The 26045-nt window shown below is 57.0% G+C and overlaps 3 protein-coding genes and 1 long non-coding RNA gene across 9 annotated transcripts; 3 read left to right on the forward strand and 1 right to left on the reverse strand.

Annotated features, from left to right (window-relative positions):
- Window positions 1–787: 787 nt before the first annotated feature.
- Window positions 788–8228, reverse strand: LOC107131541 (uncharacterized). Its single transcript, XR_001494375.3, has 2 exons — window positions 5394–8228; window positions 788–1200 (listed from the first exon to the last, which is right to left on the reverse strand). It is a non-coding gene; the product is annotated as an uncharacterized lncRNA (long non-coding RNA).
- On the forward strand, window positions 2742–5878 carry MYADML2 (myeloid associated differentiation marker like 2). The gene is given in 1 exon segment (NM_001076948.1): window positions 2742–5878. A coding segment is annotated over 1 exon segment (924 nt). The 5' UTR covers window positions 2742–2837; the 3' UTR covers window positions 3762–5878.
- Window positions 7742–12421, forward strand: PYCR1 (pyrroline-5-carboxylate reductase 1). 2 transcript variants are annotated; one of them, XM_010816470.2, is made up of 8 exons: window positions 7742–7791; window positions 8223–8335; window positions 8577–8647; window positions 9407–9586; window positions 9837–10058; window positions 10369–10461; window positions 10614–10777; window positions 11609–12421. In XM_010816470.2, exons 2-8 carry the CDS (start codon window positions 8269–8271, stop codon window positions 11772–11774), a joined length of 963 nt encoding a protein of 320 aa, XP_010814772.1. In that variant the 5' UTR covers window positions 7742–7791; window positions 8223–8268; the 3' UTR covers window positions 11775–12421.
- A 4548-nt stretch (window positions 12422–16969) lies between these two features.
- Window positions 16970–26024, forward strand: MAFG (MAF bZIP transcription factor G). 5 transcript variants are annotated; one of them, XM_005221045.5, is made up of 3 exons: window positions 16970–17282; window positions 21017–21080; window positions 21177–26024. In XM_005221045.5, exons 2-3 carry the CDS (start codon window positions 21045–21047, stop codon window positions 21627–21629), a joined length of 489 nt encoding a protein of 162 aa, XP_005221102.1. In that variant the 5' UTR covers window positions 16970–17282; window positions 21017–21044; the 3' UTR covers window positions 21630–26024.
- The last annotated feature ends 21 nt before the right edge of the window (window positions 26025–26045 follow it).

The following is a 26045-nucleotide window of genomic DNA, read 5'->3' on the forward strand; positions in this document are numbered from 1 at the left end:
GTTCACTGTTAGGATTCGCTGAGCTATGAACTTGGGCTGAAGTTTGCACATGTCTGCTTGAGATAAACTAAACCGTCCGCTCTGTGCAAGACTTCCTTCCAGGTTTCTCTGAGCAGGGGGCAGAAGGGTTTGGAACCAGCTTGTCTGTACCCCTGAAGCCTAAGGCCCCGTGCTCCCCTCATTCCCTTGTCCAGGGTCAGGAGCACCTGCTGCGGATGCCTGGAGAGAGGAGGTGGGTTATCCTTCCTAAGGGGCTCCATAAAAAGTTTGCCTGGTGAGACCTCACTGCCCACTCTGCTCCATCGCAGTGTCCAGACACTGTCTGAGGGCCTGCAAAACCTCCGAACAGCGACAGGAATCCTGTGTTTACAATCATGTTGACTGCTCTGGAAACATGGCCAACAATCATGTTGTCGGATGACCAGCACAATTCAGCTTTTAAAGAGGGTGTGTGTTCATGGAGAATGCTGCCCATAAGAAGCATAAAGGGATGCCAGGATGCCTGGGAGAATCACAGGGGCACGAGACATGGACACCACCCCAACCAGATGGTCAAACTTCTTACTCTGGATGTACAGCCATTGTGATTCTCCTGACAGGTGACATCTCCCACATGGTTTTCCTGCCAAGGGCATTTAGCCAGGATCTAAACATGAGGAAACAGACAGAACACGCTGAAAGACCACCAATAAAGCTGCCAGCTGGGGCATTTTAAAAAAATCAGTGTTATGAAATATATTTAAAAGAGAGAGAGAGACTATTCTAGAATAAAGGAAAGTGAGAAACATGACGGCCAAATGCAATGTTTAATTCCAATTAAATCCTGGCACAAAAACTTTAAATGCTGTAAGGTGTATTTCCAGGACAGGTGGGGAAAACTGAAAGACTATGTATGTGCTTAGTTGCTCAGTCTTGTCCAACACTTCACGACCCCATGGACTGTAGCCCATCAGGCTCCTCTGTCCATGGGGATTCTCCAGGCAAGAATAGAGTGGGTTGCCATTTCCTCCTCCAGGGGATCTTCCCAACCCAGGGATCGAACCCAGGTCTCCCTCATTGCAGGCGGATTCTTTACCGACTGAGCCACCAGGGAAGCCCATGACTGTGTATTAGGTGATCATTCTTCAATTTCCCAAGTGTGGCCACTGAATTCAGGTTCTGCAGGAGAACGGCCTCCCTCTTAGGTGTCCATGGAAGTATCTAGTGGAGAATTGTCACATTGCCAGAATTAATGTTATTATTAATTATTAATGGAGGAGGAGAAACAGCATGGACAGGGCAAAATATTAATAATTCTTGAATCTGGGTGAAAGACATATGAGTGTTCATTGTGCTATTTTGAAACTCGTCTGTAAATCTGAAACTTTTCTAAATGGAAAGTTGGGGGAAATACACACAAGACTGTACTTACAATTGTCTCTCTGTGTCAGAAGGGATAGGTTCTAGGACTACCCCCAGTCACACCACCAGGATACCAAAATCCACTGATATCCATGTCCCTTGTATAAAACAGTATAATATTATGCACATCCTCTCGTACACTTTATTTTATTTTTATTTATTTATTGGCCACACCTTGTGGCTTTCAGGATTTAATTCCCCAACCAGGGACTGAACCCAGGGACACGAGAGTGGAAGTGCCATGTTCTAATCAGTTGACCACCAGGTAATTCCTCTCCTCAATACTTTGAATCATCTCTAGGTAACTTATAGTACCTAATAGAAAGTCAATATTCAGGCAACTGAACCCAGGTGATAGAATAGTAGGCAAATTAATTACACTTTTCATGTGTTGATTGGGCCTGAACAAAAACTACTTTCACGGTCAAAATTTGTTTTTCCTTTTCAAAAACATTTCATAGATTTTTAATATTTTACTTCATTTGAATACTTATTGATTTGGCTGTGCTGCCCTAGGTCTGGTTGCGGCGTGCAGGATCTTTAGTTGTGGCACGTGAACTCTTGGCTGCGGTGTGTGGGATCTAGTTCCCCAACCAGGGATCAAACCTGGGCCCCTACATTGAGGAGGCCACAGTCTTAGCCACTGGACCACCAAGGAAGTCCCTCTTGTTAATATTTCAGGCTAAAAATGGGAGAGTTGAGTTTTTCCTAGGATTTTACATGACTAGGAGGATCAAGTAAAAAGTTCCATTATAATCCCCACAAATAAAAGCTAAAACTCAGCCCCCAGGTCAGGGTGAAGAGAATGAGGGTGGGCATCTTCGGGAGGAGGGTCTCCACTCCCCTTCCCCACCACCTCCCAGGAATCAGAGCTGAGTGCTGGCCGAGGGACGAGGACAATGGGGTCCTGACACCATCCCAGCTCTGAACCAAGCCCCGCGGGCCTCCCAGATAGACTGCTGCCTCAGAGTGGCTGCTGTCCTCTTCTCTCTGTGCCCCTCCCCCAGCACTGCTGCCCGAGGCTGCTCGAGCTGGGGTGCCTGGTCCCTTCTGCTCTTTTCCCTCCGCCTCTCCCCCAGCAACGCAGCTGACTGACCGACAGAAGCAGGTGCTTCAGAGGCGGAGGCGGTGCCAGCGGCCAAGGGGTTAATGGCTGGGGCTTGGCGGGACGCAAGGGTCAGATGTCGCTCTGGGATGGGGACAGGCACTCAGGCTGCTATTCCGGGGCTCTGATCCCGGTCGCCTATTTATAGTGCTGGGGGGGCCTCGGCCCCCCCACATACACACAGGCGGCAGAGAGGCTGCTCTGCTGCAATGTCACCGGCGGCGTCACTGCTACTGCAGGCTGCCGGCACCTGCCACTGCCGCAGGAGACGGAGCCGAGAGAGACCCCAGGGTTTACGGGCACTGTGTGAGGCGAGGACGCGGCCGGCCACATGGGCAGCACCATGGAGCCCCCCGGGGGCGGCTACCTGCACCTGGGTGCCGTGACGTCTCCCGTGGGCACAGCCCGCGTGCTGCAGCTGGTCTTTGGCTGCACCACCTTCAGCCTGGTGGCCCACAGGGGTGGCTTCTCGGGCGTTCAGGGCACCTTCTGCGTGGCGGCCTGGGGTTTCTGCTTTGCGCTCTCCGTCCTGGTGGTGGCCTGCGAGTTCACCCGGCTACACGGCTGTCTGCGCCTGTCCTGGGGAAACTTCACAGCGGCCTTCGCCATGCTCGCCACGCTGCTGTCTGCTACAGCGGCGGTCATCTACCCACTATACTTCACCCGGCTGGAGTGTCCGCCTGAGCCCGAGGGCTGCACAGCCAGGAACTTCCGCCTGGCAGCCAGCGTCTTCGCCGGGCTCCTCTTCTTGGCCTACGCTACGGAGGTGGCCCTGACCCGGGCCCGGCCAGGCCAGGTGGCCAGCTACATGGCCACAGTGTCAGGCCTCCTCAAGATCGTCCAGGCCTTCGTGGCCTGCATCATATTTGGGGCGCTGGTCCATGATAGCCGTTATGGGCGCTACGTGGCCACCCAATGGTGTGTGGCCGTCTACAGCCTTTGCTTCCTGGCCACAGTGGTGGTGGTGATCCTGAGTGTGCTGGGTCACACGGGGGGCCTGGGCTGCCCCTTCGACCGTATGGTGGTGGTGTACACCTTCTTGGCCGTGCTCCTCTACCTCAGCGCTGCAGTGATCTGGCCCGTCTTCTGCTTCGACCCCAAGTATGGTGAGCCTGGGCGGCCCCCCGACTGCCCGAGGGGCAGCTGCCCCTGGGACAGCCAGCTGGTGGTGGCCACCTTCACTTACATCAACCTGCTCCTCTACGTCGCCGACCTGGCCTACTCCCAGAGGATCCGCTTCGTGCCCACCTTCTAGCATAACAGGTGGCAGCAGCCCACCCACCTCTGCTCTCCAGGGGCTCAGGCATCATGAGAGGACCCAGGTGAACCCAGACCCGTGAGGATGAATTGGAGGGAGGCAGCCAAGAGAGTCATGCCTGGGCTTCTGGCAGTGCTCAGCGGTGCAGCTCAGGGAGGCACAGACAGGGGACAGAGCGGCAGGAGGCCATGAACAGGTCACAGGGGAGGAGTCTCGCCAGGCAACTCCCACTCTATCTCTCTGTCTCTCTCTCGTTCTCTCTCTCTCTCTTTCCATCTCTCTCCATTTCCTGGCATGCCCTCCCTCAGTGCTGGCCCCTGTAACACATGAGAAGCCTTTGAAGCAGGCACTCTTGTGACCCACTATGCAGATGGGGACCTTGAGACCAGGATTACAAAGTTGACCCAAAAGCCCATCAGTGTCTGGAGACCACATCTAGGTTGAGTCACCTAAGTAGAGTTGAAGAGCGACAATTCCCAGAGGTGTGGGAAGGGGTCAGAAGGGAACCCAGGAGAGGGCCAGAGCCAGGTCAGCGGAGGGGTGTGGGAAGCCAGTGCTTCCTCTGGCCTTGGAGGGGGCAGTTTCTGGAACCCTGGAAAGATCCAGACAGATACCTTCCTGCTGGGGTATCTGTGCCGGGACGAGGAGAGGAGCCGGGAACTAGGACCCTGCCTTGCCCACCTCTGGTGGCCACAGCCTCGGAAGCCGAGCAAGGACTCTAGAGTGGTCGCGTAGGGCAGCCTCAGCAAGCTAGAGAGCGCAGGCTTGGAGGGGCCCACAGCGGCCAACAACACTGCTAAGGGCACAGCACTAGGAAGACACTGGGTTCTCACCCACCAGGGAGCCACCGCTGGGCCCCCAGCATCTACCCCGATGTAGCAGCTCCTGCCGTACCTGCCAAGGACCCGGGGGGGCTGGCCTGGGGCAGCCCTGATCCAGAGGAGGACCAGCTTGGGGCAGCCACTGAGACACGAACCTGGGTATCAAGCACCCCCTGGGGCTCAGACCAACGACCTCCGCTCAAGAGTTCCTTTGCCTGGCAGCTGACCACAAGGGCCTGCTGGGGCCACTGCTCTCCACACTCCAGCCAGCTTCTCCCACTCAAGGGCCCAGACTGGGCCAGCTTGGAGCAGACCACTAGCTGCCCAAGCACAGTAGCCGCTCAGCCCGTAGCCTGGCCCAGGGCCTTGAGCAGGAAATAAACACCAACGCTGATTTGCACTGAGTAGTTTCTGCTAAGGGGGTGGTGGCCACCTGCACCTCTTGGGCCATCTGCCACAATGTTCCCAGAGAAGAGCCTAGACTAGACCTGGCTGAGTAAGGAGGCAGCCGTGGCGGGGGAGGGGGGTGCTGGGATACTGGGTGTGTGGGGGGGCAGCCTCCCCAGGAAGTAGTGGGTGACAGCAGGGGAAGATGGGGGTGGGGAGTTCTCAGCACCCCCACCACCACTGCGGTTCCCAGGGGTCTTGGGCATGGCAGTGGGCAGAGGGGCCACTACACTCGTGGTAGCAGAGCCCAAGCAGCTTTTAGGCACAGGGTCCGAGGGCTCCCTGTGCTGGCACCATGCACAGTAAGAGAGACATGGCCTGTCTGCCCACTGGGAAGGGCACACGCACAGGGGTCCTTCACCTGCAGAGGCCCGAGTTTAGCAGCAGATCCAGGAGGGGGCAGGAGCCCCTGTGTCCCGAGGTGTCCCGACGGCTCTGCTGACGAAGGAGGGTGGGGGTTGGAAGCATGTTACTAGGTGACAAAGGCGCCTACGGGCCACACCCTTCTCAGCCCACAGGGAGGCCTTAACAGTTTTCCTTCCTTTTCTAACCCAGTTTCTGAAATGAGTTATCTGTCACACGTCCCCAGTTTGTTCACTGCCCTGTGATCTTCTGCCCCCAAAGCTCCATCCACTCCAAATTTCAAAGGTCCTGAGCGGAGAGACAGAGGGGGAGGAGAGGGGTTCCAGGGCTCAAGATAAGCGTAGCAGATGTCCTCTGTCTCCCAGGAGGCTGCAATGGGGAATGGCCTCATGATATTCACTCCTTGGATCAGAGGACTCTTTCTTTTTGGAGAAAGGAGTTATTTGTTGTTGTCACGCGAAAAACAATACTTTTTAAAGGATGGACTCTGTTCTCTGATGATATGTGCGCGCGTGGGTGCTAAGTCGTTTCAGTCACGTCTGACTCTTTGCAACCCCATGGACTGTAGCCCACCAAGCTCCTCTAGCCATAGCATTCTCCAGGCAAGAATACTGGAGGGGGTTGCCATGCCTTCCTCCAGGGGATCTTCCATACCCAGGATGGAACCTGGGTCGCTTGCATTGCGGGCACATTCTTTCCCCACTGAGCCACCTGGGAGGCCCCCTCTCTAATAACATACAGTCAAAACACTGTAGGAGCCCCGGCTTCACATCTATGCGTTTGAGTCTGGGCCACTCCCTGAGCAATCCATTTTGGACCGGAACTTACAACAGCTCCTCCCTCAGAGGGTGAGGACTGAACGCCACAATAAACACAAGGAGGCCTGAACATCTGCTGTGTACACGAGCTCACTGCACAGTGGTCTGGTGGTGTCGGTGTTGGTCATTATTATGTCAAGAACTCACAGCCCTGCTTTCTGGGGCTGCTGCTGCTCCTGCTGTTAAGTCGCTTCAGTCGTGTCTGACTCTGTGCCACCCCATAGACAGCAGCCCACCAGGCTCTGCCGTCCCTCGGATTCTCCAGGCAAGAACACTGGAGTGGGTTGCCATTTCTTTCTCCAATGCATGAAAGTGAAGTCGCTCAGTCGTGTCCGACTCTTCGCTTTCTGGGGCACAAACATCCAAATACACTGAAATTACATTTCAGAACAGCTTGTCATCATTTAAGATACAAAACCAAAAAAAAAAAAAAAAAGCAGGGGAGGGGATGGGTTGTTAATGAGAATCGCTAATTACGTTTGCTCTTAACTTTGCTGCTGACTGGGACTCCAGACTATTCTGAACCCCAAAAGCAGGCTCAGTTCAAATGAGCCCTGAGCATGTCCTTCACAAAGATAACTAGAAATCTTTTGAGAATCTTTTGAGAATCCAGGGCCAAAAGATTTCATGGACCCTGCAGACAAGATGTCAAGAGACATGGGGTGCTCTGTGGGAACTTGGGCCATTAGGAGGTCATCTTCCTCTGTCTTCTGGTTGACCACTACCCACCCTGAGAGCCTGTTTGGGGAGGGTCACGGTGGTAATAGGCCAGTGACCCCCAGGGCCATGTAGTTTTAAAAGGGCGCCTGAGCCTGAGACTAACAGAGGGGAAACTAGTGGGTAAGGAAGGGGTACAGATCTCAGGGGGAGGGACCTGGACTTCCCAGGTGCCTCCCAGTTTTGAGATTCTGAGAAAGCCCGGGGCTGTCTCTCCAGTTTCCACACCTCCGGATACAATTTAAAAAAAAAAATTTAAGTGACAAAATACAGTATCAAAATAGTGTTATACCTTAAATGCTATTTGATAAATTGTTTTCAATCCCCCCTTCCCGAAAATAAAGCAAGAAGCCTAGCAAGTAATTAAAAAAAAAAAAAAAAGGCATTACAAGAAAGAAAGGAAAAAATCCTAGCTAGTTGTACTCTTCCATACTCGATAATCAAGTTAATAACATGTCTGGACTCAGCGAGCAAGAGCCGCGTCCGTGTTCAATCTACAGGGCCCCAAGAGGGGAGCCGAAACCCAGGGCCGCTCTTTGAGAACCCGGCTGCTGCCGCCCCTCCCCCGCTGCTCTCGATCCTCAAGCGCGGTCCGGGTTCGGGTGGGTAAGGGTTCAGAGCCCCGGCTGGGGGTAGCGGGGTGCGGGTTCTCAAGCGCGGGGTCGACAGGGCCTAGGGGGCGGGGGCGGGGGCGGGGGGCCGGGGCGAGAGGATGATGCAACGGCCCCTCGGCACCTCCCGCGCCCCTGGATTGGCCGGCTCCAGGGCGGCCGCGCCGCGGATTGGCTGGGGCGGCGGAGGTGGGGCCCCCGGGAGTGGGTGCCGCGTGGCGGGCGCGGCGGTGCAGACTGGGGGCGACACGTACGGGGTAACTGGGTTATCGGGGGCCAGGCTGAAGTCGGGCTTGGGCGGGCGGTGGTACTGCGGGAGGGAAATGTGGGTCCGTGCCCTCGCCTTCGGCCTGGAGGGGGCTCGGACCTGGGGAGGTGTGGGCGTGGGGAGGGGATTCGGGCGCGGGTGCGTCGGGGCGCAGATGATTCGTCTCCCCACCCCAAGCAGCTGCGACCTCTTCCGGAGGCGGGCGCGCCTCTCCCTGCTCCCTGTGTCCGGGACCCTCGGGAACCGATCGGGAAGCCGCGGTGGGCGGGGCACCGGAGTAGGGGAGAGTTAGACCGGCTGAAATAGGGCGGGTGCGGGGGGACTCCCGGTGGCGGTGGAGTGGCCAGAGCTGGCACTGTCTGCCTAAGTTCTTGGGCTGGATTCTGCCCCATCGTCCCGCCTTGTTCTTGCAGAGCCGGTGCCAGCTGAGAGGGCGGTGGGCGCAGACCTCCAGACACTATGAGCGTGGGCTTCATCGGGGCTGGCCAGTTGGCCTTTGCGCTGGCCAAGGGCTTCACAGCAGCAGGTAGGCTCTACAGCCAGGAAAGGACAAACGTAAGAGGGTGGGCGGTTACCCTTCTCCAGGCTGGGAGGGAGTCCGAATAATATGCCTCCTTTGAGCCCTGTGGGAAACGGTAGCCTTGGGAAGTTTGGAGTAAGGCGATGGTTGCTGTTTTACCCTGGGGTGGGGGGATTTCTGTTCTTCCTGGGATGTGGGGGAGGGATGCCAGGCCTGGCCTTGAGGGAGGGACTCTTGACTCCTGCAGGTGTTGTTGCTGCCCACAAGATAATGGCCAGTTCTCCAGACATGGACCTGGCCACCGTTTCTGCCCTCAGGGTAGGTGCAGGGTTGGAGGGTGACTGGGAGGCTGTCCCTCAGGAGGTTAGTCAGTATTTCTGGAAGCCAGTGTGTGACAGCCTTGACCCTGGAAGACCAGGAGTAGGGGCCCCAGTGGGCGGCACCATGCCGCAGTCCCCCATACCAATGAGAAGAGGGTCCCTGGGCAAGACTATCTTAAAGACTCTGCCTCTTGGACTACAGATGGCTTCCCTCCCTCAGCTCTTGGGACCTTCGTCGGGCACATGTGCAGCTGGTGGGGAAAGGGTGCTGGTCAGGAATGCGGTTCCCTTAGTGGAGCCCCCACAAGGGGTCACAGTCACAGTGTGGGGGCCAGGACAGACATCCAAGGGCTGAACACAGCTTCAGTTTGCCATGGCTGAGTGATGGCTCCAAGGGTGCTGGCAGGTTCCCAGCTTAAGACTACTATCTACAGCACTACTCACACCTGGAGGGCACAGGGCAGGGGTCTAGGGGCTGCAGACCCAGGTGGGCTGGGCCTGGACTGCGGGCAGTTTCCCTCTTCCGCCCACTAAAGGGTTACCTTTCAGAGCAGAATGCTTCCTCCACCTTGGGGTGGGAGTGGCAGTTAGAGAATGTCAGCGCCCCATGCCCTGAGCCGCTAGCCCTGCCATGCTGACATTTCCAGAATCCTCTATGATGAGGGGCTTTGTGAGGGGCTTTTGGCCTGGGGGCGGACACTGGGGGGGCCAGCCAGCCACGAATCACAGGCTGAGCCTTCCTGGGCACTCCCTGCAGAAGATGGGGGTGAACCTCACGCATCACAACAAGGAGACCGTGCAGCACAGCGACGTGCTCTTCCTGGCCGTGAAGCCACACATCATCCCCTTCATCCTGGATGAGATCGCCGCCAACATTGAGGCTCGGCACATCGTGGTGTCCTGTGCAGCCGGTGTCACCATCAGCTCCATTGAGAAGGTGGGCATCGCGGCTCAAGGCTGGCTCGAGGGTTTGGAGATGGGGCAGATGTGTGCGCTACAGAGGGCTTAGGAGTCCTAGCCTGCTCCACACCTGGGGTCCCCCACCTGTGAAGTGGGTGCATTGGTGCAGCCCATAGAGCTCAGGAAGTGTTCGGTTGGGTGAATTGGGTGAGAACATTCACACCCACATCCAGCACAGCCCACAGGGCAAGGGGCCGGGATGGATACACAGCTGGTTTCTCCTCCAGAAGCTGACGGCGTTCCAGCCAGCTCCCAAAGTCATCCGCTGCATGACCAACACGCCGGTCGTGGTGCGGGAAGGGGCCACAGTGTATGCCACAGGCACCCATGCCCAGGTGGAGGACGGCAGGCTCCTGGAGCAGCTCATGAGCAGCGTGGGCTTCTGCACGGAGGTGGAGGAGGACCTGATTGATGCCGTCACAGGGCTCAGTGGCAGTGGCCCAGCCTATGTGAGAACTGGGGAGGGGCAGGGGCAAGTAGGCGGTTCCCAGGACCTGAGGGCATGTCTCCCCATCTTCCACCCTCCTCCTTGCTCTGGACTCCTGCGGGCAGAGCTACTGCAGACCCACCGCACACGGTGGTTCCCAACTATTGCCCACCAACTCGGTCATTCACACAGCAGCTGTTTATAGAGCTCTGGCCAGGCAGTGGGTAGGGCACGGGGAGCCATGAGGTTCCCTGGGGTTGTTGTCCTAAGCAGTGCATTGAGGAAAATGAGAATGGGCCTGGGACAGTGGCTTAAACGCTTTCTCCCTGCAGGCATTCACAGCCCTGGACGCACTGGCTGATGGAGGTGTGAAGATGGGACTTCCAAGACGCCTGGCAGTCCGCCTCGGGGCCCAGGCTCTGCTGGTTAGTGTTTTTTCTGACCCTCTGGTGGGGGCCACTCCTTGCCAGGACCAAGACTGGTGCATTGGGGCGGATGGGTGGAGAGTCAGTGGGTGTGGCTGGGATGGGGTGGGGGCAGTACCTTCACAACCTTCAGACCCTCTGTCTGGCTTTAGGGGGCTGCCAAGATGCTACTGGACTCTGAACAGCACCCAGGCCAACTCAAGGACAACGTCTGCTCACCAGGCGGGGCCACGATCCATGCGTTGCACGTGCTGGAGAGTGGGGGCTTTCGCTCGCTGCTCATCAAGGCCGTGGAGGCCTCCTGCACCCGCACACGGTGGGCCTCAGCCACTGCCCACCCACTCTGTCACTGGCTCAACAGATGGTTATCGAGCTTTGACCTGGCAGTGGGCAGGGCACGGGGAGCCCTGGGGTTGCAGTGTACAGCATCTCTCACCATCCCCCATCATGCTGTGAGGAGGCGCTGCCTCCCGGGCCCAGGCTGTGCTCCTCATTGTTTCATCACTTGTGGCCTTTTGACCGGGGTGGTCATCCAAGCCAGGGAGGCAGGCCAGGAGGAAATCTCTGTGGGGCTGATGATACCACCTTCCTCTTGGCCTTGCGGGGAGAGTGAGAGATGCGCGGGAGGTACTGGCACAACATCAGCGCGGTCAGTGAAAGCTGAAAGAGCAGGGGACAGACACGGTGTGGCATCTTGGCTCAGAGTTCCTGTTGCAAGTTCAGGACTGCAGGATGGACAGGACTGTTTCTCAGCATCCTACCTGCCCTCCAGTCCAAGCCCCCAGGCTTCTCTACCCCTGTCTGACAGTGACGCTAGAACATAGCATTGCCCTCTGGGTGCCAGACTGCAAGGGAGGCAGATGAGGCCCATGTCCCGTGCTCCGGGCTAGGAGGGCTCCGTGACTCAGGTGCTGCTGGTAGATTTGGTGACCCTGAGCTGACCTGAATGGGGTGAGCGGCAGATGGATGGCAGTGTAGGGGAGGGGTCGCTGGCAAAGGGCATTGCAGGGACAAAGGCCCTGAGGTAGGAGTGACAGCGCAGCAGCTCCCTGCTGGAAGCCATGGACTTCCTCCCACTTCCCTCTTGGGCCCCTGAGCTTGGAAGGAGGTGGGGCCCTGGACGAATCCCTCCTCACTGTCTCCCCAGAGAGCTGCAGTCCATGGCCGACCAGGAGAAGGTCTCACCAGCTGCCATCAAGAAAACCATCCTGGACAAGGTGAAACTGGACTCCCCTCCCGGCACCTCGCTGGCCCCTTCTGGCCACTCCAAGCTGCTGCCCCGCAGCATGGCCCCAGCAGGCAAACAGGACTGAGGGGTCGAGCCTGCCTGTGGGCCACTCTCCACCTTCTCCTGGGCTCACAGCTCTTGCGCTGGGAGTATCTAGCCCCAGGCTACACAGGGTGTCCTCACGCTGATCCACACTGCCCATGGCTTGGTCCACTCGGACCCGCGAGTCATAGCCGGGGACGGGGCACATCACCTCCCAGTGGGAACCTCCATGGTCCCCCAAGCGTGTCCTGGTCCAAAACAAGGATTCTCTGGCCTCAGCCTCCTGATTCATCCGTCCCCAAACCACGTCAGGACCACCTTCCTCCAAAGCTCAGGAGGCTTGAGGGGGCTTTACTCTCCCCCCTCAGCATTAGCTGGCTTCAGCTTGAGTACAAAGGTCAAGGCCCCACCCCTCCCCACCCCCACCACGAAGGCCCACCCAAGGAGAGCATCTGCCCTTTCCCCACTCACCTTTCCTCAGTGTGGGAAGGACCTGAGGGTCCCCGACATCCTGCAGAAGAGCCCATGGTTCTTGGCCAGCAGGACATTTGAGAAAAAGGGTCTTCAGTCGGTTGGACTTCTGAGGCCCCAACACTCACGCCATCATCTCCCTTTCCTAGCCTGACCCACAGACGCTGTCAGCTCTGTCTCTTAACTTTTTAGGATAAATAAATTGGTTTCCAGCCCCAATGCCTGGACTTGCAACTTTGTCCCCTCGTGGGGAGGGAGGCTCCCACCTGTGCCAGAGGGTCATTGCTGTCTGGTATAACATTGAAGTCTGGCCACCCACATGCCCAGAGCCCTACATTCCAAGGCAGCCAGCCTGGCTGGTGGGGCTGAGCCTTCCAGTGAGCAGAGCGCAAGGCGGCTTCTGGGGAAAGTCACTAGAGGCATGACTGGAAGCTGGTACCATAGCTGGTCTTGGCAGGCCCTGCTGTGGCGGGGAGGGGTACCAGCCTCAGCACTCTGCACCTCTTGGTTTGGTGGAGGCTGGTGGAGACAGATGTCTCCCCAGCTCACCCAGGCAAGGCCAAGGGCAGATAAGGAAGAAGCCCCTTAGGAACATGTGTTAGAGTTCTTCAGAGGAATAACCAGTAGGAGATGGCTTATATATATATATATATATATATATATATATATATAACAGGATTTATCATGTTTTATATATGTTGCAAAACTCATATCATATGATTTATCATGAGAAATTGGCTCACAATTATGGAGTCAAGCAGGCAGGTTGGAGACCCACAGAGAACCAGTATTTCAATTTGAAGGCCATCAGGCAGGGCGAACTGACGTAGACAGGTGAGGTCTGAAGTGGTCTGATGGACAATTCTGTCTTACTCTGCAGAGAGTCAGTCTTCTATTCAGGCCTTCAACTGCTTCAGTGATGCACACCCACATAAGGAGGGCAATCTGCTTTATTGATTAAAATGTTAATTTGGTCTAATGTTGAAGTCTACTGATGTACATGTTACAAAAATACCCTCACAGAAGTAGTATCTGATCACCCCACGGCCCAGTCAGGTTGACTTAAAATTATCCATCATCAGAGGCCCACAAGATCAGAGGAGCTGGTGAGGGTCAGAACCTTTTCTGGGGCCAAGAGGGCTCACATTTGTTTGATGAACAGTTACTGAGCATGAAGACAAGGCCCCTTGCCTCCAGAGGTTCACTATCACACACACGTGAGTGAGTATGTCAGAGGAGCAAGACGGGGCATCTGTAGGGTGTTGGTGGGGGGGCACCCAGGTGAAGCGATGGGTCCTGGGAGGGTGAGGGGAGGGGATCAGGAGAGCCCCTGGGCAGAGGTTTTCCAGGAACCGCATTGCAAGGTCTCAGCTCTGGTTCATTTCTTTCCCCTGGGCCCACTTAGGACCAAAGCCCTGTGCAAATGTGGTGGGTAGAGGGAGCACTCTGGGGACAAGGACATGGCCTTCCAAATCTATGGGAGACAGAAAAAACAGTTAAGGGGCAAGACTACAGCAGTTAGGGCTTCCCTGGTGGCTCAGTTGTAAAGAATCTGCCTGCCAATGAAGGAGACACAGGAGACTCAGGTTCGATCCCTGGGTTGGGAAGATCGCCTGGAAGAGGAAATGGCAACCCACTTCAGCATTCTTGCTTGGAAAATGCCACAGACAGAGGAGCCTGGTGGGCTACAGACCATGGGGTCGCAAAGAGTCGGACACAACTGAGCACGCACGCTCACGAGGGGCGAGGTTACATTCCCTCGTCCCTGTCAGGGTGGCCTCCAGAGTCCCAGTCATTCCCCACGTACCAAGTGCCCAAGGCCCTCTTGAGGCCTGGAGTCCCTGCAGGGGCCCCCTAGGGCATGAGCCCCTGGCATCTCATGCTGGTGGGTAGAAGCATGAGTGGGCTATGGGCCTCACCTGGCAGAGTAATTGACAGTGCGGGGAGACCCTGGCACCATCCCTCTGGGGGAAATGTGTCCTGGACGAGATGGTCCCACAGACTGCACATCTGCCCAGGACCAAAGCTTCTCCTTGACTGTTCCCTTCAAGTCAAGGTCAGTCTCGCTGTTGGAGCGCCTCCTGTGTGTCAGGTGTCTACCAATAAGATGAGGAGGTCTTGCTGCTTCCACACGTGCCCTGGTCTGGGGTTTGGAGAAAGCCAGAAGGTGGTTCCAAAGTAAGGAATCACCCGTGGCAGCCTCGGAGGAGGCACAGGGATCCAGACGAACTTTGCAACAAGCTTTGTGCTACCCCGTGAAGAACACACTGGGTTTCAGCCAGCAGGTCTGTGAACCTTGATTCCAACCACCAAAGGCCAGAGATGGGGAAGTGTGGCAGAGCCACACAGGCCCGAGAAGGGATGTGATGTGGGGAGAATGCTATGAGGTGTTTGGTATCCTGCAGGAAGTGACACCTGTGGAAATCCCTGCAAGTATGAGCAGACCTAAGCAGAGCAGGACAGAAGAAGAGCCTGCAGCTGGTGGTGAGGATGCGAGAGGTCCAAGAAGACCTCTTTCTTGGCCTCAGAGGCAAGTCTTTGTGGTCTAGTAGATTAAGAGTTGAGGGTGGGATTTCCCTGGTGGTCCAGTGGGTTAAGAATCCACCTGCCAAAGCAGGGGATGTGGGTTTAGTCCCTGGTCCAGGAAGATTCCACATACTGTGGGGCAACTTAGCCTGTGTCCACAACTACTGAGGCTGTGTTCTAGAGCCCAAGAGTCACAACTACAGAGCCCGCACATCTAGAGCCTGTGCTGTACAATGAGAGGCCACTGCAATAAGAAGCCCTCACTTGCCGCAACTAGAGAAAAACCCACACAATGAAGGCCCAGAGCAATCAAAAATTTAAAAAAAATTAAAAAAGAAAAGAGTTGAGGGCTTTAGAAGTCTCTCCCTGGGTATAATAAGGCCCTATAATCTGTGAGACTCAGGCTACACCCAGTGCAGCGGGACACGCCTTGCCCTTAAAGAACACAGACAGGATGATAAGACAACCATGTGCTGCTGCTGCTGCTGCTAAGTCGCTTCAGTCGCGTCCGACTCTGTGCGACCCCACAGACGGAAGCCCACCAGGCTCCCCCGTCCCTGGGATTCTCCAGGCCAGAACACTGGAGTGGGTTGCCATTTCCTTCTCCAATGCAGGAAAGTGAAAAGTGAAAGGGAAGTTGCTCAGTCGTGTCCGACTCTTAGCGACCCCAAGGACTGCAGCCCACCAGGCTCCTCCATCCATGGGATTTTCCAGGCAAGAATACTGGAGTGGGGTGCCATGTTGCTGCTGCTGCTGCTAAGTCGATTCAGTCGTGTCCGACTCTGTGCGACCCCATAGATGGCAGCCCACCAGACACCACCGTCCCTGGGATTCTCCAGGCAAGAACACTGGAGTGGATTGCCATTTCCTCCTCCAATGCATGAAAGTGAAAAGTGAAAGTGAAGTCGCTCAGTCGTGTCTGACTCTTAGCGACCCCAAGGACTGCAGCCTACTAGGCTTCTCCATCCATGGGATTTTCCAGGCAAGAGTACTGGAGTGGGTCGCCACCCATTTCCCTTGTTTCTTACAGAACCGGTCTAATTGTAGAACAGTCTTATACTTAAGAGACCCTCCAACTGGCCATTGTTCGCCGTCCTCCAATGGATACTGTGGCCATGCAGTATCACATAGGAAGATCAGGTGTGTCTTCTTTAAGCCCTGGGGATCAAATCTATCCCAGTTTTTCAGGATACAGTTCAAAGGAGTGAGGCTGGAATTGTTAGCTCCCATCTTGTCCTGAAGGATCCAAAGTAGGTGACTGCAAAGTAGGTCCTGTGGATTCTGAGGGAATTAGAGTCTGGGAGAGAGAGCTGCTGACAGCTTGATGTCTCCTGGCTTTGGGGGCCTCCTGGGTTGGCCTCCATTATTCATTCAGCGGCACTGAATCCCCCTGAGGACAGGCAACTTCTCACTCATCCTTCTTTCAGCTCACCTGATCCCTCTGACCTGCCTGACAGGGTAGGTCCCCCTTCCTGGCTTTACACTTGAGAAGGTAAATCCAAAACTTCAAAGTAGAAATTGAATCCCTTCAATTTCCCGTCTGCCTTTTGTCACCTTTTTCTCTGGGAATTTTGAAGAGCCGTGAGAACTTACAGAAAGTTCAGGAGCAGACATGGACCGGTGACCTGAGCTCCAGGCAGATGCTGATGAAACAGTAAAGGAAAGGTACAATTCCTACGTCAACTGTTAATTCAACAGATGTTTACCCCTCACTCACTCTGAGCCAGATGTGTTCCAGGGACCGCCTGAGTCCTTGTGAGGTCTCAGGATGTTGGGTGAAGACAGATTACACTACAGGAAGGATGCTGGAAGTGGCAGACAGACCTAAGTTTTGAATCCTGGACAAGCCCTTCACCTCTGGGAGTATATGGGTCTTCCGTGAGCCAGGCCAACGTTCCTGGCAGGGCTGAGGCCCGCTCCAGTTATGGGGGCAGTGCATGCAGAGTCTGACAGGCGGCATCAGAACTACCGTGAGAATCTTCTCCGTTATGTGTGGGACCTCTGATCCGCACCTGTACCCTGGACACGTGGCCTTTGAAATGTCCTGCACACAAGGCACAGGAGAATATTTGAGCAGGATAGCCAGGCCCCGCCTTGAAGGGGGCGTGGCTGACCGGGAGCGCGCTCCTGGGCTAGTCCCGCGAGACCTCACCCACCGGGCGCGGCGCACGTTGCCCAGGCAACGGCGCCTGGGCGCACAGGCGCAGTGCAGGCGTGCCCCGCCCCCGCCGCCGCCGCCGCCGCACCTTCCCCTTTAAGCCCCAGCCGGTCGCGTCGCCGCTTCATGAATGGAGCCCACGTGACCAAACATCATGTGACGTCTGTGGAGCGGCGGCGGCGGTGGCTGTGGCGGCTGTGGCGGCGGCGGCGGCGGCGGCGGAGAATCCCGAGCCCCGAGCCTGGTCCAGCCCGGCCTTCCCAACGCGCTCGGCGCGGCCCGCGCAGGCGGCGAGCCCCCACTCTGATCCCGGAGTACTCGCTCGGCCAGCCCAGCGCGGCCTCGGAGTGCCCACCCCGCCCCGCCCCGGCCTCGGCCCGCCGGGCCCGCAGTGTGGTGGGTGAGTGCGGCGGCGGCCCGGCCAGGGCCGGACGGAGGGTGGCCGGGGATTCCAGGCCGGGGACGGGTGCTCGCGGGGCTGCGGCTCCTCCCGGCGGCGCGGGCCGGGTACTTAGGTCTTTGGGTCTGCCTGTGCCCTGCTGGCGGCCCGTGCCTCGATTTCCCCACCGGTCAGGAGCGGTTCCTGACCTCTGAGCCGGGGGTAATGGGGTGGGCGCAGGGGCGCTCAGGGGCAGGGCGGGGCGTGTTCTGGGATGGCTAGGTAAAGCCGGGCGTCCTGGAGGGAGGGGCGGTCTGGGAGGCGGGAGGAAAGGGTGGGGTCGAGCAGGGCGCCCAGGGCCCCGCGGAAGAGCTCGGCGGCTCCGGCCTGAGCTGTTGATTCATCAGGTGTCTGTGTCAAGGCTTCCCTGGCGCGGGGTCTTTGGCAGGCTGGGGGCAGGAGGCGGCACGTGGGGGGCGGGATGGGAAGACCCTGCCCGCGCCGGCTTCGCTCCGTCACACGCGTACCAGAGCCCAGAGGGAGACTTGCTGAGTCATCAGCATGAGGTCACTAGATGCTCGTCCTAATGCCTGGGGGGATTTGAGCTAGGGGCCTGAGAGGCCGGGAAACGAAGGGTGAGAGGGAAACCGTGAGAAGTTAGAAGGGGCCAGGCCCCAGGCTGGGGCGCCTGCTTGTTTGGGCTGATACGTGAGTTTACGATAGGAGGGTGAGGAGTAAACGGAGCAGTCACGGTGCAGGTTATCCCGGGGTAGAGGGTGAAGCCCCTGGTGTGTCCATCCCCTCCCTGGCAGGCTTTTCTCAGGCTGCTGGTCCCTGACTCGCCTCTGGGACAGTTCCCCAAACTGGGAAATAGTTCTGAGAAGAGGGGAGGAGCTTAGGGGGGGCCGTCCCAGCGGGCTGGGAAGTAGGCTTTCCCTGTGGCTGGTGTGGTTGGCCAGGCCCAGCTGTCTCAGGTGGGAAGACATGAGGCAGTGGGAGAAGGAGGGTGCCTGTACTTGAGTCCTCGGTGACAGTGGACAGTTCAGGGGGCAAGTCGGTGCAGCTCTACCAGGAAATTGGCAAAGGAGAGGAAGCATAAGGACTTAGACTTCAGGGGAGTGAGGTGTCTGGTGAGCAGGCTTTGGCTTTCTTCACAGCTTGGCCTTGGGGTCTGAGTGGTGGTAACTTTGAGGGCGGACTGGTGTGTTGGCAGGACTAGGCGCATCCTGGTCACCCCAGAGTGGTTCCACTTGAGGTTGGGGCTCAGTACTGTGCAGGTTAGCAAAGAACGTGGCCCTTCTGGGTGTCAGGCCAGTGGTAGGGACTCCTGGGGAGTGACAGCCTGAGGGTGGTGTGGCCTGAACTACTTTTCCTGGGTGTATGAGTGGTTCCTGGTCTAAAGGATTAGGGGAGCTCTCCATCTAGACCAGAGCTGACTACTCTTGCCCAGGGGTTCATGGCTAGCCAAGGCTGACCTTGTGGTTTGTCCTCCTTCCTCTCCAGCCCTGGGCTTATAGATGCCAGGTGTTTTAACACTTAAGCTGATCTTTTGGCTGGAATTCTATGCCCCAGGAACATGTAGATTCTTCTCAGCTACTTACGCTCTGGTGGAAATTGTTTTAGACATTTTACAAAGGGCTTCTGGAGAAGGTTGTTCTGAAGGTCAGGGTGGGAGTGCAGTGGTCTAGGTGAGGGTGCCAGAGTGACCAAGGCCACACCTGCCAGGGCAGTCTGGCCACTGGTGTTTGCAATCAGGAGAAGGAGCAGGGGGTGGACTGCCTCCTGTCTGTTGGCCACACCTGGGAAAGAGGATGGGGCTCGCTCCCCTTTCTGGCTGGCTCTCAGCTTGAATGAGTGGCCCTGGGTACCTTGGTGGATCCCTGCCCTTGGGACCGCCCATTCCTTCTCCACAAGGTGTGCTCAGCCTTAGCGGCAGCAGAGACAAAAAACAGGGTAAAGGTTCTCCTTGATCCGGCCTCTGAAATCCCCTCCCTCTGGTTTCTTGTGGTGCCCTGAGCCGTCAGTCCAAGCCCATGCCCAAAAGCTGTCTCCGTCCCAGCAGTGTGAGTCCGCAGGTAGCGGAGACCAGGCCAGGAGGTCGGAAGTCCCCGCTTTGCTGAGACCCGCCCCTCCCCCTCACGAGCAGTGCACAGGCACACCTTTGATTAGGAGGCGATTGGCTACACTTGTGCTGAGTTCAGGGCTTCTGTGGAGGGTGAAATCTGCCGAGGAGGCACTTTTCAGCTCCCAGCCGCCACGCTCGGCACTTTTCTGTGTGATCTCTTCAGGAAGTCACCGTGTGCTCAGCATTTGGGGGTGGGGGGTGGGGGGAGGATGGCGCGTGGGAAAAGCTGGTGCCGGGGCTTTTCCTTCGCGCTGACAGTGGAGGACCAATGCAGTGACCCTTGACCTGGACTCAGGGCTCAGGGAGCCCTTCTGGCTCCCCCTGGAGGACCTGGCTCCTGCAGTAGGCATGGGGCCCTGAAGACCTTGTGACCTGCAGCTCCTCTGCCCCACCCTCTGCTCTGGAAGAGCGGTGGTGCCATAGCCTCTCCAGGAGGGCACCATAATCCTGGTTAGGCCTCCATTTACCTCCCTGCCTCTAACCTGGAAGATCACAGAGGGAGCAAGGGGACAGAGGTGGTCCAGCTGAGCCAGGAATCCAGGACTCAGTGGGGAGAAATGTCCTTGGCAGGGCTGCAGAAAGTGAGGGCAGGATGCAGAAAAGATGACCAAGTGGGTGGGTGAGGGGGCTCTCTGGGTTTTGTTCCCTGCCCTGTGGGTGGGGACCCCAACCAGGGAGCCAGAGAACAGTCACTGGCCAGAAAGGGCTGAGCAGGCCCCTGGGGGGTCAGTTGTGGGCACTCTTGTGAAATACCCTGGATGGGGTGGGGCAGGGGCACAAAAAGCTGCAACCAAAGCCACAGGATGGTTACTCCATCGGCAGCAGAGGTGGACAAAGAGGGCACGGGGCTGGGCTCCTCTGGCAGGAGTGTCTGCCACCAGGAGGGTGGGGAGCTCCCACCCGTCCTAAAGACAAAATCAGAGTGGCTTGGACAACTCCGCTTGCTACTCTTCAAACTGAGCAGTCTAGGAGAATTGGCAGTCTCCTGCATCCTCCCCTGTGCTCCAGTCCCCAGTGGGGACAGCCCACTGAGCTTTGTCCCAGGTGGCTTAGGGGAGGTAGAACCCTGGCCCCGACCCTCACCTACTGTTGGCCAGGCTGGCCTTCGCCGCGCCCCAGCAGCTTGCTGCTGCCAGTCCCCTGGGGCTGTGTTGGCTGGCGGCCTCGGGGAGTGCCAGGCCGGTGAGAGAGCAGAGAGCGGGAGCGATGTGCTGAGTCAGCATGACTCGCCAGGAACAGCCGTGCTCTGGGGCGCACTGGGGTTATTTTTAAAGCTCCCGGCTTCCTTCTAGGCTGGCCCCTCCCGCATCCTTCTAATCTCTACCCACCGCTCCGGCCCCTTTTCTTGCCTCTGCCTCCCTAATAGCCCTTCAGTTCCCCTTCCCCCATCTGACCCTCCTAGCCTCCCACCTAGTTCCCTAGGGGCAGGGTGGACAGGGAGCAACCCAGCTCAGAGGCCAGGTATCAAAGGGAAGGGGCAGGCAAGGGATGAGGCTGGGGTGGGGGGTGGATGGGTGTCTTCCCCTGGGTAGACAGAGGGTGTCAGAGGGGCTCAAGTGTCTTTGTGGATTGGGGAGGGAAAGAGAGTGGTCTCCAAGGTCCTGACCTTCGCTCCCTGTCTCGCAGAGTGCCTGCTTGCTGTGCCCTCCGGGTTATGACGACCCCCAATAAAGGAAACAAGGCCTTGAAGGTGAGCAGATAGGGTGGGAAGCGTCTCAGGGCTGGGGTGGCACAGGGGTGATGGCCCTCACTTGGCCCATGACCTCGTGCGCTGTGCCCTCCCCAGGTGAAGCGGGAGCCAGGAGAGAATGGCACCAGCCTGACGGACGAGGAGCTGGTGACCATGTCGGTGCGGGAGCTGAACCAGCACCTGCGGGGCCTGTCGAAGGAGGAGATCATCCAGCTGAAGCAGCGCCGGCGCACGCTCAAGAACCGCGGCTATGCCGCCAGCTGCCGTGTGAAGCGGGTGACCCAGAAGGAGGAGCTGGAAAAGCAGAAGGCGGAGCTGCAGCAGGAGGTGGAGAAGCTGGCCTCCGAGAATGCCAGCATGAAGCTGGAGCTCGATGCCCTGCGCTCCAAGTACGAGGCCCTGCAGAACTTCGCCAGGACCGTGGCCCGAAGCCCTGTGGCGCCAGCTCGGGGTCCCCTTGCTGCTGGCTTGGGGCCCCTCGTCCCTGGCAAGGTGGCTGCCACCAGCGTCATCACAATAGTAAAGTCCAAGACGGACGCCCGGTCGTAGGGACACACTTGGCCAGGCGGGTCTGCAAGGGGCCAGTAGGCGCATGGCAAATTCGGCAGCCCTGTCCCCTTCTTCCTCCCTCCTCTTCCTCTTCTCTCCTTTTCTTCCTCTCCTACCTCCTCCCTTCCCCGCAAAGCACAACCTGCACCCCAGGGGCGCTGGGCTGAGCCCCTTCGATCTCGTCTTTGTCATCGTGTGTTTTGTACGTTGGGATTGGTCAGTTTGGCGGTGACGTGGGGTCGCTCCCACCCCCTGTGTACCACGGGCAGATGGGCTTGGAGTCTAGAGTCAGCCTGTGGGAGTAAACAGAGGAAGATCAAGCGGGTTCTCGGGCATGGGTGTCCCCGAGCACGGAGGGCTGCAGGGCAAGAGAGGCTGTTCTCACTACGGAGTGGCCCACAGGCTCTGACGGCCACCAGGTTAGCAGGAGGCCAGGAGGTTCATTCTCAGCCCAGCCCACAGGCCTGGACAGAATTGGCTGTTCCCGAGAGCCCTGGATGGGCGGGCCACCAGTCTGGCGCTAGGGGGATGGGGCGTTGTGTGGCTGTGGGCCAGGGGCCTTGGCACTCACGCCTGACGTGTTGCACTGAACAAGACCAAATCACTGGTTGTGAGCGTGAAGGGTGTGTCCAGTGTCCTTCGATGGGTCCCGTGTCACTGTTTACATGACCTGTTTGTGTGGTTACATAGCCCTTTATTTAAAAGAGAGAAGTTCCTTTTACGAAGTTATTAAATTATATGTTTAAAAGCTAGAGAAAAAAAAAAGCTGCAGAGTATTTATAAAACTGTCTTTTTAAAAAAACAAAAAAGCAAGAACATTTGACCATATACATGGAAAAGGGAAGAAAGTATAATAGAAACTTTGCTAGTTTAAAAAAAAGAAAAAAACAAAAAAATCCTTTCTTGTAAACTTACAGACAAGTCTTTGTGGCTGTTGGAGTTTAGTTTTTATATACACAGAGTTATCAGACGTTATTTATAAAACTTAGTTTAAAAAAAAAAAGACAAAAAAAAAAAAAAGCCAAGCCGCGAGCGACCGGAAGGCGCGTCCTGACGTCCTCCCTGCTATCTCTTTTGCAATTGTACCGAAAGTGACTTACTCCCTTGCCCCTTCCTGCTTCCGTCTCTTGCCGGTGCCGTGGTGTCGTCCGTGCCTGGTGAGGTCTTGTGCAGCGTCACGTGCTGGTGCTTCTGGTGACCTTTGACCTGTGGGTGTCACTTCTTGTGTCTGTTCTCCCGTGTTTGTTTTTTTGGATTTGGTTGTGGTTTTGCTTCTGCTGACTTGTCAGGCCCAGGCTATTGTGCCGGGCTGCGCCTGCTCCAGTGGAGCTTGGGGGTCTGCGCCGCCAGCCCTGCCTCTTCTGCTTTGGCACTCACCTTGAGCCCCAGGGCCGGGGTGGGGGGGTCAGTTGCAGGGTTCTGCCATACCCCTGTCTGACCCTTGGCTTCGCATGTGTGTCTCAGGCTTGGGCTGATCCAGCGGCAGTGTAGGTGAAACTGGGGGCCATCCTGGGTGCCCCCCCTGGCTCCCCGCACTACTTCCTTATCCTCGGCCTCTGGCCCTGGGTCGGGGCTCGCACGGATCAAGGAGTCACTGTGGGTGCCCACCAGGCCAGGGCCAAGCTGCCCCTGGCTGTCTTCCTTCTGGCCTCCAGTCACCGTGTTTGGGCTCCAACCACCAATCTGAGATTTGTTTTTGTGGGTTTCAGGTGGGCCTCAGCAGGGGAAGCCCAGGGACCCACTGCCCACTCATCCCAGAGCTGTTTCCATGCTGCGGGACGGTGCTTCCCAGGCAGAGCCAGGTGGTTTCGGGGCCCACCTGGAGCAGCCCCTTCTCCTTGCCTGAAGGCCTGGGGGTCCCCACCAGTGCCAGACAAGGGCTATGGTCTCTGGGGCTAGGTCCTGTCCCTCCTCTCCCCCCGAACATGCTGGCAGCTCTTGGCTTTGGGCCTTCTTTCACCACCCTTTGGGGTCTGTGTCTTCCAGGGATCCGCTGCTCGGCTTGTGGAGGTGCTTCCCCAGGGCTGAGCCCACCTTCCCATCATGGCCACTCAGTGAGGCAGCCAGTCTCAGACTTGGCTTGGGCAGCTGCTTGTAGGCACGTGATGGGGGCTGCCTGTGGTGCCTGCCCCTCCCGCCCCCCAAGAGGCTACTCCTCTGGCTCTGGCCATGTGGGGCTTGGCTACTACTTGGGGTCGCTGGTTGGCTTCTCTGGGGGCCTGAAGCCCTCGAAAAAGCACAGAAGTGGGCTAGTGAAAAGAAAAACAATGTGGCCTGGCAGGGTTAACCTTGTGGACAGTAGGATCTTCATCCCTGAGTTTGACGCAGCATGCCCAAACTCTGGGGAATTTGGGCTGTCAACTGTTGTCTTGATGGGCTTGATCTTGACCCTAGACACTCAGAGACATTCCTGGCTATACCCAGGTTGGCCTGCAGTAGAGATTTTGACCATTGACTCTGAATCACTTAGTGGCTTCCTTTGGCTCCCTGCAGTCTGGCTTTGTCTACCTAAGGTCCAGAAGAGAGTGGTTGATGTTGCTTGTAGCAGCAAGTTGGAATCACATCATAAGAATCCCTAAAGAGAGATCATGCCCTGTCCTGAACAAGGAGAGGGACAGGCTCTCCGTGTCCAAGTACAGTCCCCACTTTTGTTCAGAGGTGGGGCCTCCATCTCTGTGCACTGCTGTCATGCTGTAGACCTGGAGAGAGGAGGTTTGAGGGTGGGCATGTGCTGAACAGAATTACAGGTCCTTGGTTTGGTTTATAGACGCGTCTGGAGTTAGGCTGTGCTTCCTTTTGAGGTTTTTGGATTTGGAGCGACTCTTCCTTGGATCTGGGGAGCATTCTGCTCCCCTTAAGCCAGCCTCTTGGGGCTGCTCTGCCCCTCCCCCACTTCACTTTGGTTCTTGACAGTAGATCCTGTGTCCACATGTGGCTGTTTGGTGTCTTTTTGATTCTTGTTAATTCATTTTTCCTACTGTGAGTGTGTCATGTTCTCTTTCTCCTCAACTTTTTGACACAGCGAATTGAGGACTTTGGCCCAGGCCAGGTCTCCCAAACTTGTCCGCTAAGTAAACCATAATGTGCACCTTCCTTTACACTTTGCCCTCGCCCAGTCTTCCCTTATCCCGACATGGACACTGAGATTTCAGAGGCGAACCCTTTGGGAACAGGTCAGCTCCTGCCCAAAGTTATGGCTCCAGGGAGCCCTCCCCGTGGCTCTTGGCCACTGCTCCAGGTAGCACTCACTGCATTGGAGAAGCTGTGGCTGCTGGGTGGTGTGCTGGTTTCTGCCAGGTGCCAGGTCTCCCTGGAGGCTTTTCTACTCTTGGTCCAGGCCTCCAGGTCTGGGCACAACCCTGACCATCAGCAGCAGCCTCAGTGGTTGGTGCCTGGGCCTGCAGCTCTGATCCGCTGCAGCCTGCTTTGGGACATATGGTCAAGCCCCATCGTGTCACTGCTGCTTCCTTCTCTGGAGTGGCTGGTTGGCTGAAGCTTCCGTCCACAGCTGGGAAGCCACAGCCTGCAGCACTGTTTCCGCTCTAGGATCTTGTAAGTTACTTTTTTAGGCTGTGGTTTGGTGAAAGGAACCAACACATTAACGATTTTTCCCCCCCAGAAGCCACTGAATAATTCTTTCTGGCAGGTTTTTGCCTTCCAGTTAGCTGTCTGGTTTTGAAGCGGATGGGAAGAGGCAAGGGTGTGCCCTGGAGACTGGTAACTTGTCTTGCTCTGGTCTGTGTCCTGAGCATGTGCTATACTTGTTGGACCAGTCGCACACATTTCCACCCCACCCTGGAGCAGCAGCCTTGGTACGTGGGTGTCCCTCCAGTTTGAGCTGGAGTGTTAGGAGAGCCGTCCCTAGTGACCTGTGAAGGGGGACCCCTCTAACAACCTTGTGTCCCAGCCCCACCCTCTCCACATCCCCTCAAACTGCTAGTCCCTGAAGCCTTTAACCAAACGGGAGTGGGTACAGAAAACCTTCTCCTGGCATCTTACGGCAGCAGGATAAGGGCTGTCCAGTGTGTCCAGCTCTGCTGCTCTCCTGGCGCTGAGAAGGTGGGCCAAGCAGAGTTGATCAGATCCTACCTGCCCCGCCTAAGGCTAAAGACAGGAAGTGGGGGAGGGGGGCGGGGGTACGCTGGGATCTGCCGGGGCGGGCGGGGGTTGTTGAAGATCCAGGTTGGGAAGGGCCTCACTGGGGCACCCTGGCTGACCTGGGCGGCCGCGGCCTCGTGCCCTCCCTGCCCTGTGCAGTATTTATTGCTAAATTATTGTCCAGGAGGGGCGGCACTGGGCCAGGCCCCGGGTATTTATTGCTGTACATAGTGTATGTTTGTGATATATAAGGTTTTCTTTATTTTGTATATGATCAATAAACACCTTTTAAAGAGACTGGCAGGTGTTTCCTTGGGG

Source organism: Bos taurus, chromosome 19 (genome assembly GCF_002263795.3).
Source record: "Bos taurus isolate L1 Dominette 01449 registration number 42190680 breed Hereford chromosome 19, ARS-UCD2.0, whole genome shotgun sequence".
Lineage (NCBI taxonomy): Eukaryota > Metazoa > Chordata > Mammalia > Artiodactyla > Bovidae > Bos > Bos taurus.

Bases quoted from the DNA above. Each gene is read 5' to 3' on its own strand.
- PYCR1 (XM_010816470.2), top strand. From the start codon at position 8,269: ATGAGCGTGGGCTTCATCGGGGCTGGCCAGTTGGCCTTTGCGCTGGCC. The intron at 8,648-9,406 runs GTAGGTGCAGGG...CACTCCCTGCAG, and splicing joins CCACCGTTTCTGCCCTCAGG to AAGATGGGGGTGAACCTCAC. The intron at 10,462-10,613 runs GTTAGTGTTTTT...GTCTGGCTTTAG, and splicing joins TCGGGGCCCAGGCTCTGCTG to GGGGCTGCCAAGATGCTACT.
- MAFG (XM_005221045.5), top strand. From the start codon at position 21,045: ATGACGACCCCCAATAAAGGAAACAAGGCCTTGAAG. The intron at 21,081-21,176 runs GTGAGCAGATAG...TGCCCTCCCCAG, and splicing joins AAGGAAACAAGGCCTTGAAG to GTGAAGCGGGAGCCAGGAGA.